This window comes from Humulus lupulus, chromosome X (assembly GCF_963169125.1).
Source record: "Humulus lupulus chromosome X, drHumLupu1.1, whole genome shotgun sequence".
Lineage (NCBI taxonomy): Eukaryota > Viridiplantae > Streptophyta > Magnoliopsida > Rosales > Cannabaceae > Humulus > Humulus lupulus.
In genome coordinates, this window is record NC_084802.1 from 185409171 (window position 1) to 185419175 (window position 10005).

General features: G+C 31.4%; 2 protein-coding genes and 1 non-coding gene across 4 annotated transcripts; 2 read left to right on the plus strand and 1 right to left on the minus strand.

Annotated features, from left to right (window-relative positions):
• Positions 1–1287: 1287 nt before the first annotated feature.
• Positions 1288–4045, plus strand: LOC133803150 (uncharacterized). Of its 2 annotated transcripts, XM_062241114.1 has the most exons (5): positions 1288–1437; positions 1589–1699; positions 2592–2711; positions 2790–3140; positions 3237–4045. In XM_062241114.1, exons 4-5 carry the CDS (start codon positions 2799–2801, stop codon positions 3852–3854), a joined length of 960 nt encoding a protein of 319 aa, XP_062097098.1. In that variant the 5' UTR covers positions 1288–1437; positions 1589–1699; positions 2592–2711; positions 2790–2798; the 3' UTR covers positions 3855–4045. The 2 variants fall into 2 exon arrangements, with proteins under 2 accessions (XP_062097098.1, XP_062097099.1); XM_062241115.1 differs by lacking the exons at positions 1288–1437; positions 1589–1699; positions 2592–2711 and having other exon boundaries at positions 2786–2924; positions 3062–3140.
• On the plus strand, positions 2372–2438 carry LOC133807508 (small nucleolar RNA snoR101). The gene has a single exon (XR_009879417.1). It is a non-coding gene; the product is annotated as a small nucleolar RNA snoR101 (small nucleolar RNA).
• Positions 4046–4076: 31 nt separating the features above from the next.
• LOC133803152 (uncharacterized) lies at positions 4077–5642 on the minus strand. The gene is made up of 5 exons (XM_062241116.1): positions 5492–5642; positions 5188–5380; positions 4868–5089; positions 4539–4730; positions 4077–4418 (listed from the first exon to the last, which is right to left on the minus strand). Exons 1-5 carry the CDS (start codon positions 5572–5574, stop codon positions 4242–4244), a joined length of 867 nt encoding a protein of 288 aa, XP_062097100.1. The 5' UTR covers positions 5575–5642; the 3' UTR covers positions 4077–4241.
• Positions 5643–10005: the final 4363 nt, after the last annotated feature.

Below are 10005 nucleotides of genomic sequence, written 5' to 3' on the forward strand. Positions count from 1 at the left end.
TATTGTTGTTCGACCCTAATGAATTTCCAAACCCAAAATCAGATGAACAAGATTTAGCTAAAGTTTCTCAAGTGTAAGAGATAATTACAATTTGACAGAGTTTTAATATATAAAAGTGTGCATAAGAATAAATGGAATGATGCAATAAATCTTGTACTTATAAACTTACTAAGCTTGCCAAATGAGTATAGGACCTTAAAAAGCCTTTTACCACAAAATACATAGAAAAAATACATTTAAAACTGATATTTTGGGATAAAGTTGCTCGATTAACTTTTTTTTATGAAAAAAAGAGAGAATATTTTAAACATTTCAAAAGCACGGATATATTATTTTATCATATTTTTTAAAATTTGTGTTTGATAGGTGGTAAAATTGAAGTTAAGTATTATAAATAAATGAGATATTTGCGGCGAAAGTATCAAAGTTATACAAAATATTGCATTTATAAGTTTATAATAAAAATTAATAAAAAATAATATTTGTGACTAAAGTACCCAAATTTTTTTTTTTTGCGGTAAAAGTACACAAGTTCACCTTATACTTGCACAGTTAGTGCCTGCCATTAACTTTGTCATTAGATGGTAACGGCAGATACTAGCAAGGCAAGTAAAAGTTAAACTTGTGTACTTTTGCCTTCAAAAAAATAACTTGAATATTTAAGTGCAACATTTTGTATAACTTGATTATTTTCGCCACAAATATCCCTAAATAAATTGTAGTAGTATAATTTTTTGTTCTTATTTTTGTAATGTTTTACATTTTATTCATAAAATAAAGAGATGAAAAATGAATTTCCCATATATTTCAAAAAGAAGAAAGTTTTTTCCACATTTTAAAATTTCTCTTGAATAAGTGGTAAAACTGAAATTAATTGTTATAAATGAATTGTAGTAGTACGCATTATTTTTCCTATAATTTTTTTTTTTATGTTTAACTTTTTTTCTCATTCAAAAGATGAAAGATGAAATTTAAATATATTCTAAAAAAACGATTTTTTTTCTTTCTATATTTTGAAAATTTCCTTGAATAAGTCATAAAATTGAAATTGTTATAATGAATTGCAGTAGTAAGAATTTTTTTCCTATTGTTTTCTTATGTTTAAATTTCTTCTCTTGTAGAAAACAATATTGAAGATGAAATTTCCATATATTTGAAAAACAACAAATTTTTTCCCATATATTTGAAAATTTCCCTTGAATAAGTGATAACATTGAAATTAAGTGGTTTAATTGACTATAGAAGCTGGCCCACAGCAAAGCCCGGTTAAAAAGCCCAATACTAAGCCCAGCCCAGTATCGGAGGAAAGCAGAGCGAAAGCTGGTATGGTTGTTGGGGGAGGAGGAGGGTCCCAACTTCCTACTTCCGGCTTCATTCGCCTCCACTCATCGTTAACATCGCTCTTTTCAGCTTCACTCTTTCGATTCCCTATCCCAGGTACCCTTCTTCTCCTCATCTCTTTCAATTTTTTCTTTTAAATTTCGAATTAGGGTTTATAAGTATCCCCTTTTCATGAATCATGGTGGTTTTTTCGGGTTTATGTTATTATCTTGAATTATTTATTAATGATGGTCCTGGCTTCTTGTAGGTCTTATGATCAAACTCATTGAACATTCAAATGGTAAAGTGGAGTGGACTAATCTCATGATGACTTACAAGAATTGGGAAGAGGAACAACGGCATTTCGTGAATTTTGTTTGTAAATACCTCAGAATTTAATCTTTATATCAGCATTGCATATGAAAAACCAAACCCATTTTTGAATTGGTGAAACTAAATGCCATTCTTGCCTTATGTAGTGCTTCATACTTCTATTCTTTGAAAACTTGAGTGAATTTAGCTTATGTTGTTTTCTTTAACTAAATCTTGTTTCATTGGGAAAGTTTTGAGCTTGAAATAACTGTTACTGATTACAATTTCTTGGTACAATTTTGAGCTGTGTGTTTTCTTTTGTTTTTCTACTAAACACTCTTACCACTTTGTTTAGATGTACTTTTTTCTGCATTTTGTTTTCTGGGTACAAAACTAGAGAAAATGATGACTCACCTCAGAATTTAATCACTTTATATCAACATTGCATGATAAACCAAACCCAATATTGAATCGGTGAAATTATAGGACATCTTTTCCTTATGTAGTAGTGCTTAATACTTCTACTATTTAAAAAACTTGAGTGGATTTAGCTTATGTTGCTTTCAATTCATTGGGAAAATTTTGAGCTTGTAACAACTGCTACTCATTACAATTTCTTGGTACCTCTTTTTCTTTTCTACAATACATTTTGTTTTTCAACTACATACTTTCACCACTTTGTTTAGATGTACATTTTTCTGCAAATTTTGTTTCTGGGTGCAAAACTAGTGCAAGTGATGGCTTACACTTGATCTCTGAACTTCTGGTAAGTTCATATGTGGAATGGTCTATTATTGGCTGATGCTCTATACTTAGCACCTTTTTTCTTCTTCTTTCACTAACTGTGGCGTGTTTCATAAAACAGTATTCAATCAAAGGTTAGCAGAATTAGGTGCATGTCTGTTCTTAATTTATCCTTTATGCTTGTGTTAATATTACGTACGAACTCATCCTTACAGGTACTTACATTTAGTGAATAAATGCTGATAATTTAGAAGATTTGGAGCAAAGGGGAACTTACTTTTGCTACTATAATTAGCTATTCAAGATTATAAGATCAGATTTTCTTTGATATCAAGGTACTTCTCTTAGGTCTTATTGTTATTTATCACTGAATTGATAATTTGATTTTTTACAACCATTGTGTGCATTTGCAGGTTATTTAAATGGGACACAGAGTAAAGAAGAATGGTGAGGATAAGAGGTTCAATGTGAAATGGACGGAACGTTGGGATGACGTTTTTGTTGAGGCTCTTGTGCATCAGCAAACCATGGGAAACAGGGTTGATAAGGTTTTCACCACTGCAGCTTATAATAACATTTTGAAAGAAATGCGTGATAAACTTGGAGAGCCATTTCAAAAAGATCACTTGAAAAATCGTATGAAAACTCTTAAGCATCATTTTAAAGAGTGTCATAATCTTTTCAGTGGTATTAATGATTTTACATGGAGTCCGGAGACAAAGCTGTGGACTGCAGAGCCTGACGTGTGGAAAGAACTGATCAAGGTAAATCATCTTTTCAGTATTCTAGATTTTGGACTAAAGTTTATTAGTGCGTATAGCTAGTAATGTACAAAACTGTTTGCACTTATTTTTTGATAGGCAAGACCCGATGCAAGAAAATGGATGTCTACACCAGTAGGCAACTATGATAAATTGCTGATGCTATTTGCAAACGAAGCGGGTGACAGTTTTGCAATGGCCAAAGAGGACACAAACCATATAGTTAACTTGAACATCGGTAGCGATTTGAACTGCCATGATCTTGGGGCCTCTCAAAATGAGGTAGCATTTACTTTAGAGGACTTAAATGGTGGAAATGGTGGAAATTACGTGCTGCCAATTTCAGCAGAAGCAAATTCACAAATCGATTCTCAGGCACCTTCTCTATCCGCAACATCATTGAAAGGCAAGAAGAGAAAGGCCCCAAGGAATTTGGACTTTGAGAGAGAGTTTGCTAGTGTTAGGGAAGCAATTAAAGATGTTGCCGCAGCAATCAGGGAGGGAAATGCCATTGCAGAGAGGAGTCGACCCCGTGTTTATTCAGAGGAAGAAGTTTTCAAAGAACTTGTAAGCATTGGTGTCGATGTGCAGTTACGGTTTAGAGCCTACACTTTCCTAATTGCAAATGTTGCAAGGGTGAGAGCCTTCTTTGGATGCCCAGTTGATGAACGCAAGGACTTTCTGCTGCAGATGATGTATAGTCCTCAGGACTGTTGAGGTACTTTGTAAAATTGCAGATAAGTGAGTCTAGGCTTCAAAAGTGATGTTAATTTAACATACCATAGTTGCAGCAAGAATAAAAAATAATAATAATAATAATTCAGTGTAACAAACATTTATAGTTTTTTCAGATGACTGTGTTCGCTTGTTTTGATTATCAAGTTAATAGATAGAATCATTTTCTAGTTGATGGCTGATGGTACTTTAAACTCTTGTTCATTCTGAAACATGAATCTGGGCTGTTCTTTTAATATTAATATAGATAAATGTGCCTTGGCAAGGCTTTCTTTTATAACATAAATACGCATGACTTGAGTCATATGGTGGATAATAGATATGCTGCATATACATATTCACAAACAGTCCACAGCACAGACAAGCAAATTATATATGAGCCAGAGCCTCTGAATCTGGATTGGTTCCATTGTCCTGGAGCTTCTGAATCTGGTAACTGACAGACTGTTCCTTCCACATGTCTTTGTCCAGATAAGTCTCGTAAAAGGTAACTTCACCATTTGTTTTTGCAGTCAAAGCAGCACTGCTTCTAGTTCCATAACGACCCTGCAGATAAGACAAAATCCCATGTTATGAACACTAACTTTTTTGATGGAACACTAACTTTAATGCATGTAAATGCCACTTTTAAACATAGATTTAATGAATGAGTGAGTCAATACTCACCAGTGGGGTGTCAACTTCAACAAATATAGAGCTTAGATTGAACTCCCAGTCAAGAGCACATATACCAGGCAACTCACTTTTATCAGCTTTAACTCTGTCTCTCATTAGTTTCTCAATCATCTCTTTCACTGGGATTTCACTTTCTTGGTATCTACTCATCTCCTCCTTGAACCTCAATTCCAACCGCTGAGCCTATATATTGAATATAAATATAGACATTGCAAAATAACTTATTTTTAATAATTCTTTGTAAAGTAATTTCTCGATAGAAATATTTTGTCAAACACCCAATCATTAATGATGAAATATGATAAGAACCAAGTACAAACCTTGTGCCAAGGAGAGTTAAGCTTAGCATTGGAAATGACATGAATGCCAGGAGGAACCTCCTGCACTACAATGGGCTCTCCTTTAGGGCGATTTGATATGTAAACCATGGAGTTAGATGAAGAAGATGATGATGATATATCAGCCAAAATTAAGTTGAACCCATTATACTGGTGAGCCTCCTTTACCAATTCCTCTGCAAATTCCTTGGGACTTTTTCTGCTCTGCCATCATTAACACCCCCAATTATAACCATATTTATATTTATATCACTTAAATCGAAAAGAACAAGAAAAAAAGGGTATTCATTGTTCAAACACACCTGTAAGAAAAGCAGAGGAAGGTCTCCACGGGTCCTGGCCTCAGGGAGTGAATGAAGCTCCAAAACATTGGTAAGTAAAGCCACTCTTCCTTGTTTAGAACAAGCCATCCATGTCCCTCCAGCCACCTCATCTCTTCCTCCTAAAATCCCTCCATTTTCATATTCTTCCCACCACCCCAATGGCTTCGTTTCCCTTTTATTTTTTCCATTTCAACCATTTCAACAAAACAAACAAAACAATCTCAAAAAATTTCACAAAAGAAGAACAAAATCAGACACCCTTTATGATTTTGAATTTACGTACCTGTTGTGATACTCATCTCTGTTTTGGAAAATGATAAGAGGGTAGAGAGGATGAGCTTGCCATACAAACACTGCTATACACATAATGTTATCTTTCTTATTTTAGCTAAAGATTGAAATGCTTTGATTTGATTTGATTACTCTTTTTGAGTCGGTGCCTGAGCTCTGTTTGAGATTTGGTTTTTATAGGATTGGAGTTGGAAACTATGGGTACCACTGCTACATTCCTTGGACACTTCCAAAAGAAACACGTGGCAGAAACCCATGTTGGAGTTGGACTGCATTAAAGGAGTGTTGCTGTTTCCCCCAACTTAAGGTGTCCAACTCCATATGAAGTGCTACTTAGCGAATCAAGATCCCATGTTAAATTAGTGTGTCTCATATCTAACCAATGTAATTGTGACACTTCATATTTAATATTTCATTTATAAAAAAATTGTTATTGCCCTCTTTCACAACAAGTTAAGTTGTAATTTAAGGTGTCAGAATTACATTAGTTTAACACAATATGATATACATTAATTTGACAGAAAATCTTGTTTCCTACTTAGCGATACCATATAATACTTATTAAATTTAAATAAATAAAACTTAATATTAGATTACACTAATAGTAATATGTCATTTTCTTGTGATGTTGGGTACGGTGCTCCTTAGCAATTCTCGCATTAAAGCTTACCCCATATCTTCCAAACTTTCAACTCTAAACTCTTCATTTTCTATTGTCCAACTATCTTATTCTTTAAGGTTCGATTCTATATTTTTTTTAAAGATATTTTTAATTATATGCGTGTAAAAGTAATTTATGATATTCTTAAAATTTAATATATTTAATTATATCCATTTATGTGTTATGTGTAAAAGTAAATGTTCCTAGGTTTTCCAGCAAAAAAAATATCTTCCTTGGTGTCACTAAAAACTCAAAGAGACATTGTCCCTAGCTTTTTAGCTTTTAAAAGTTTCATATAATTTACTACTATTATACAAATCATTTGGTTTCTACTATAATTTTATAATTTTTTTTTCTCTTCATTAATATATTTATAATGTTATATATATTATTATTATTCAATTTTTTTTATAAATATATTAATAAATCATTATTCAATAGATTAATCTTATAATTTATTTACTCTTGAAGTTACATTTTAAGTTATTATTTGAAATATAACAAAAAAAAATTCTTGAAATAGATGACTAGTGATTATTTATTTATTTCGTTACTCAATTTTCAATCCATAGATTATATTAAACAGTAATGTACTGTTAAAAGATTAATGAGATGACTTTTAATAATGCATATGGTTATCTAATTATTTTTCATCAATCTTATCCACTAAATGGTTTGATAAAGCTCAAATCTTATCCAATTGTGAATGAATTTTAGTTGATAATATGAGAAAGATAGTGTGTATTGACAATGCTATGTACTACTAAGTCTACTAGTCGACATTTTTTCACAAAACTATGAGTAGCCGCCGGCTTTCACCACACATTTTTAATATTTTATGCCAAACTATGGCCATGAATTAGTTACTAATTAAATGTTTATAATTATATATATATATATATAAAAATTGAATAGAAATAAGTTACATTAACTTGACAATTCATGATATGTTACAATTACATACATAATATATATATATATATTTATATCATTGGTTTGGTATAAAAAATAACTCGCATTTAATAACCCGAAAAGGGTTTATATATTGGCATTTACTGCTGGGAAGTGTTATAATATATATATATATATGGGGTGATTACAAAGTATTCACTTTTTTACCACATATTGGTGTATTAATTTTTTATTTTTGTTACCTGAATAAATGTACTATCAGTTTTTGTTATATAGCGGGTTACATTATAATTATCTAGAACATTCTACAAATAATTTTCAAGAAATTATGGTTTCGAAAACAGTGTTCCAAAAGTTTGTTGCGCACGTGCTTATTTTTTTATACCTGTACAAAAATTAAGTATGTAAACCTTATTTTCGGCATTATAAATTATTCAAAATCTCTTAAAAATTTATGGAATATTTTAAATTATTGTAAAAAAAGTACGATGCACATTTGGCTCCCTGTAATAATTTTGATGATGAGTTGAACTTGATTTGACCTCACTCATAATATTCTTCTCATTCTCCAACTATTTAGTAGTAATAAATTAGTAATAGGTTATTGGGTTGCTTTCGATACCGGCTAATAAATTAATATATGCACATGCTTCGTATCAATGCTCACTTAATTAGCTAGGGTTCCACTCAAAATTTATTACTATTTAGTTTTTAAATAAGAATACTAATAATGAATATTAACCCCAACTACATTTGAGATAAGAAAATCAATAATTATTGTTAAGCAAGAAATTCTTTTTTTTTTTTTTAAAAAAACTTTGTATTTTGTTTGGGTGGGAGTAGTTTACATTGACTTGACATATATATTAAACCCCCACAATTTCTCTGATTTTTTGTATATCACTTTAATAAACTAAAATTTGTAAGTTGATGATATCTATTATAGTGTAAAATCCACATCTCAACATGCATGTGTGATTAGGAGATAAAGTACCTTCTATAATAGCCAACTATATATTTCGTAATCATAGAACTAAAAATGTGTTATAGGGTTCGATAGGGTTGTAAGGTAGGACAAACTATCTCATCTAAAATCTCTTTTATTAATAATACAACAACTTTGGAGGCATTTTAGTTGCAAATTTTGATTGTATCATAAATATGTAGTTTATAGGTTAAGCCGACAATATGGTATATAATCCTAGAAGATGTGGAAAAGAAGAAAAAAAAAAGAATAAGAAAATAGAAAATCTAAAGAGTATACTAAAATTTCTACATAATTAAGAGGATAAAATTATTGGAGTTGTTAAATATATGTCTTCAAAATTCAATGTCTATGCCCACGATTACAAAAGATATTTATCGTTGTAGCCAAGGACTTGGTAAGCTTATTATCGCAACATAAGGCGTGTTGTTGTAGTTAGAGCGGACCTTGAGATAGATAGGGGTGACAATTTGAATCACGACACGATACAAAAATAAATGAGTTTTGATGACACATTTAATAATCGTGTTCGTGTTTGAGTTTTTGACACGTTTAATAATCGTGTCGTGTTTGTGTTTACCTTAATCGTGTCGTGTCATAATCGTGCCGACCCGTTTAATAACCGTGCGTGTCATAATCATGTCAACACGAATAATTATCATATGTTGTATGATTTTTTCATATAGTTATGATTATTTGTGTCAATTTCATATTGTGTCATGACACATTAATAATATCATAATCGTGTTATCGTGTCGTGTCGTGTTTGTGTCGTGTTGACCCGTTTAATAATCGTGTCGTGTTCGTGTTTTTGACACGTTTTATAATCGTGTCGTATCGACACGAATCTGACACGTTTACACGAATTGACAGTCTTACCTTGAGATAGTGAAAGACCTAACATATATTTAATTATTATATATAATTGTTAATTTTCAAAAGAGAAATGTTAAAGAAGCTAGTGGTGTCCAACAACACTTGATACGAAAAATTAATATTGGTGCAATTTAATATTAAATCCCGCATATTTTAATTTAGAATATAATATGTGGGACACACTCAAGTCCAAACTTAAATGTAGCTCAAAGCCATGGTGCCAAATTCTAAACATGAATAAAGAGCTAGCTAGGGATGCCAATTTATTTTAAATCATTTAAAAGTTGTTGTTAGAGATATTTATATTGGATCAATGGAAAAAGTAAGACTCTTACGACTCTAAGAAAAATAATATGAAGACAAAGTGATTGATTAAATAAGTTACAACTCTATTGCAAAAATACATATACATATAGAAAGATGTAGATGAAGAGAGTAATAGAAAATACAACTCTGTAACAAAATGATACAAATAAACTAAATGACTACAAAAACATCTTTTTATGACACATTTTTAGGACCTCACATAAATGCAAGTCCTAAAAAAGTCTCCTAGACCTTTTAGGACTCGCGTTTCGAATCCTAAAAACTATATGTGTGTCCTAAAAGTTAGAGTTTTTTTTAAACAAACACCTCCTGGACTTTTTAGGACTCGCGTTAATGTTTTTAGGACTCGCATTGTGAGTCCTAAAAACTTATGTGTATCATAAAATTTTGGATTTTAAAAAACTGGGGTTTTTTAGAACTCACATTGCGAGTCCTAAAAACTATGTGTGTCTTAAAAGTTTGAGTTTTTTTTAAAACAAACACCTCCTGGACTTTTTAGGACTCGCGAAGAATGTTTTTAGGACTCGCATTGCGAGTCCTAAAACTTATGTGTATCATAAAATTTTGAATTTTAAAAAGTTTCGAATTCCCTCCAATTTTTTTTAACAAAAGTTTTATTATTATATATTAAAAAAAAAACAAAAAAATCACACAGCCCATTTTCACTCTCTCTCCTCGGTTCCTTCTCTCTCTCTCCCAAAGTTCCTTCTCTCTCTCCCGAAGTGCCAACGCCGAACGCCACCGC

What these genes read in the sequence shown, in the direction of transcription:
- LOC133803150 (XM_062241114.1), top strand. Translation starts at nt 2,799, where the DNA reads ATGGGACACAGAGTAAAGAAGAATGGTGAGGATAAGAGGTTCAATGTG. An exon ending in TGTGGAAAGAACTGATCAAG is followed by an intron (nt 3,141 to 3,236) that starts GTAAATCATCTT and finishes ATTTTTTGATAG; the next exon opens with GCAAGACCCGATGCAAGAAA.
- LOC133803152 (XM_062241116.1), bottom strand. Translation starts at nt 5,574, where the DNA reads ATGTGTATAGCAGTGTTTGTATGGCAAGCTCATCCTCTCTACCCTCTT. An exon ending in TTAACTCTCCTTGGCACAAG is followed by an intron (nt 4,731 to 4,867) that starts GTTTGTACTTGG and finishes TTCAATATATAG; the next exon opens with GCTCAGCGGTTGGAATTGAG. An exon ending in TTGAAGTTGACACCCCACTG is followed by an intron (nt 4,419 to 4,538) that starts GTGAGTATTGAC and finishes TCTTATCTGCAG; the next exon opens with GGTCGTTATGGAACTAGAAG.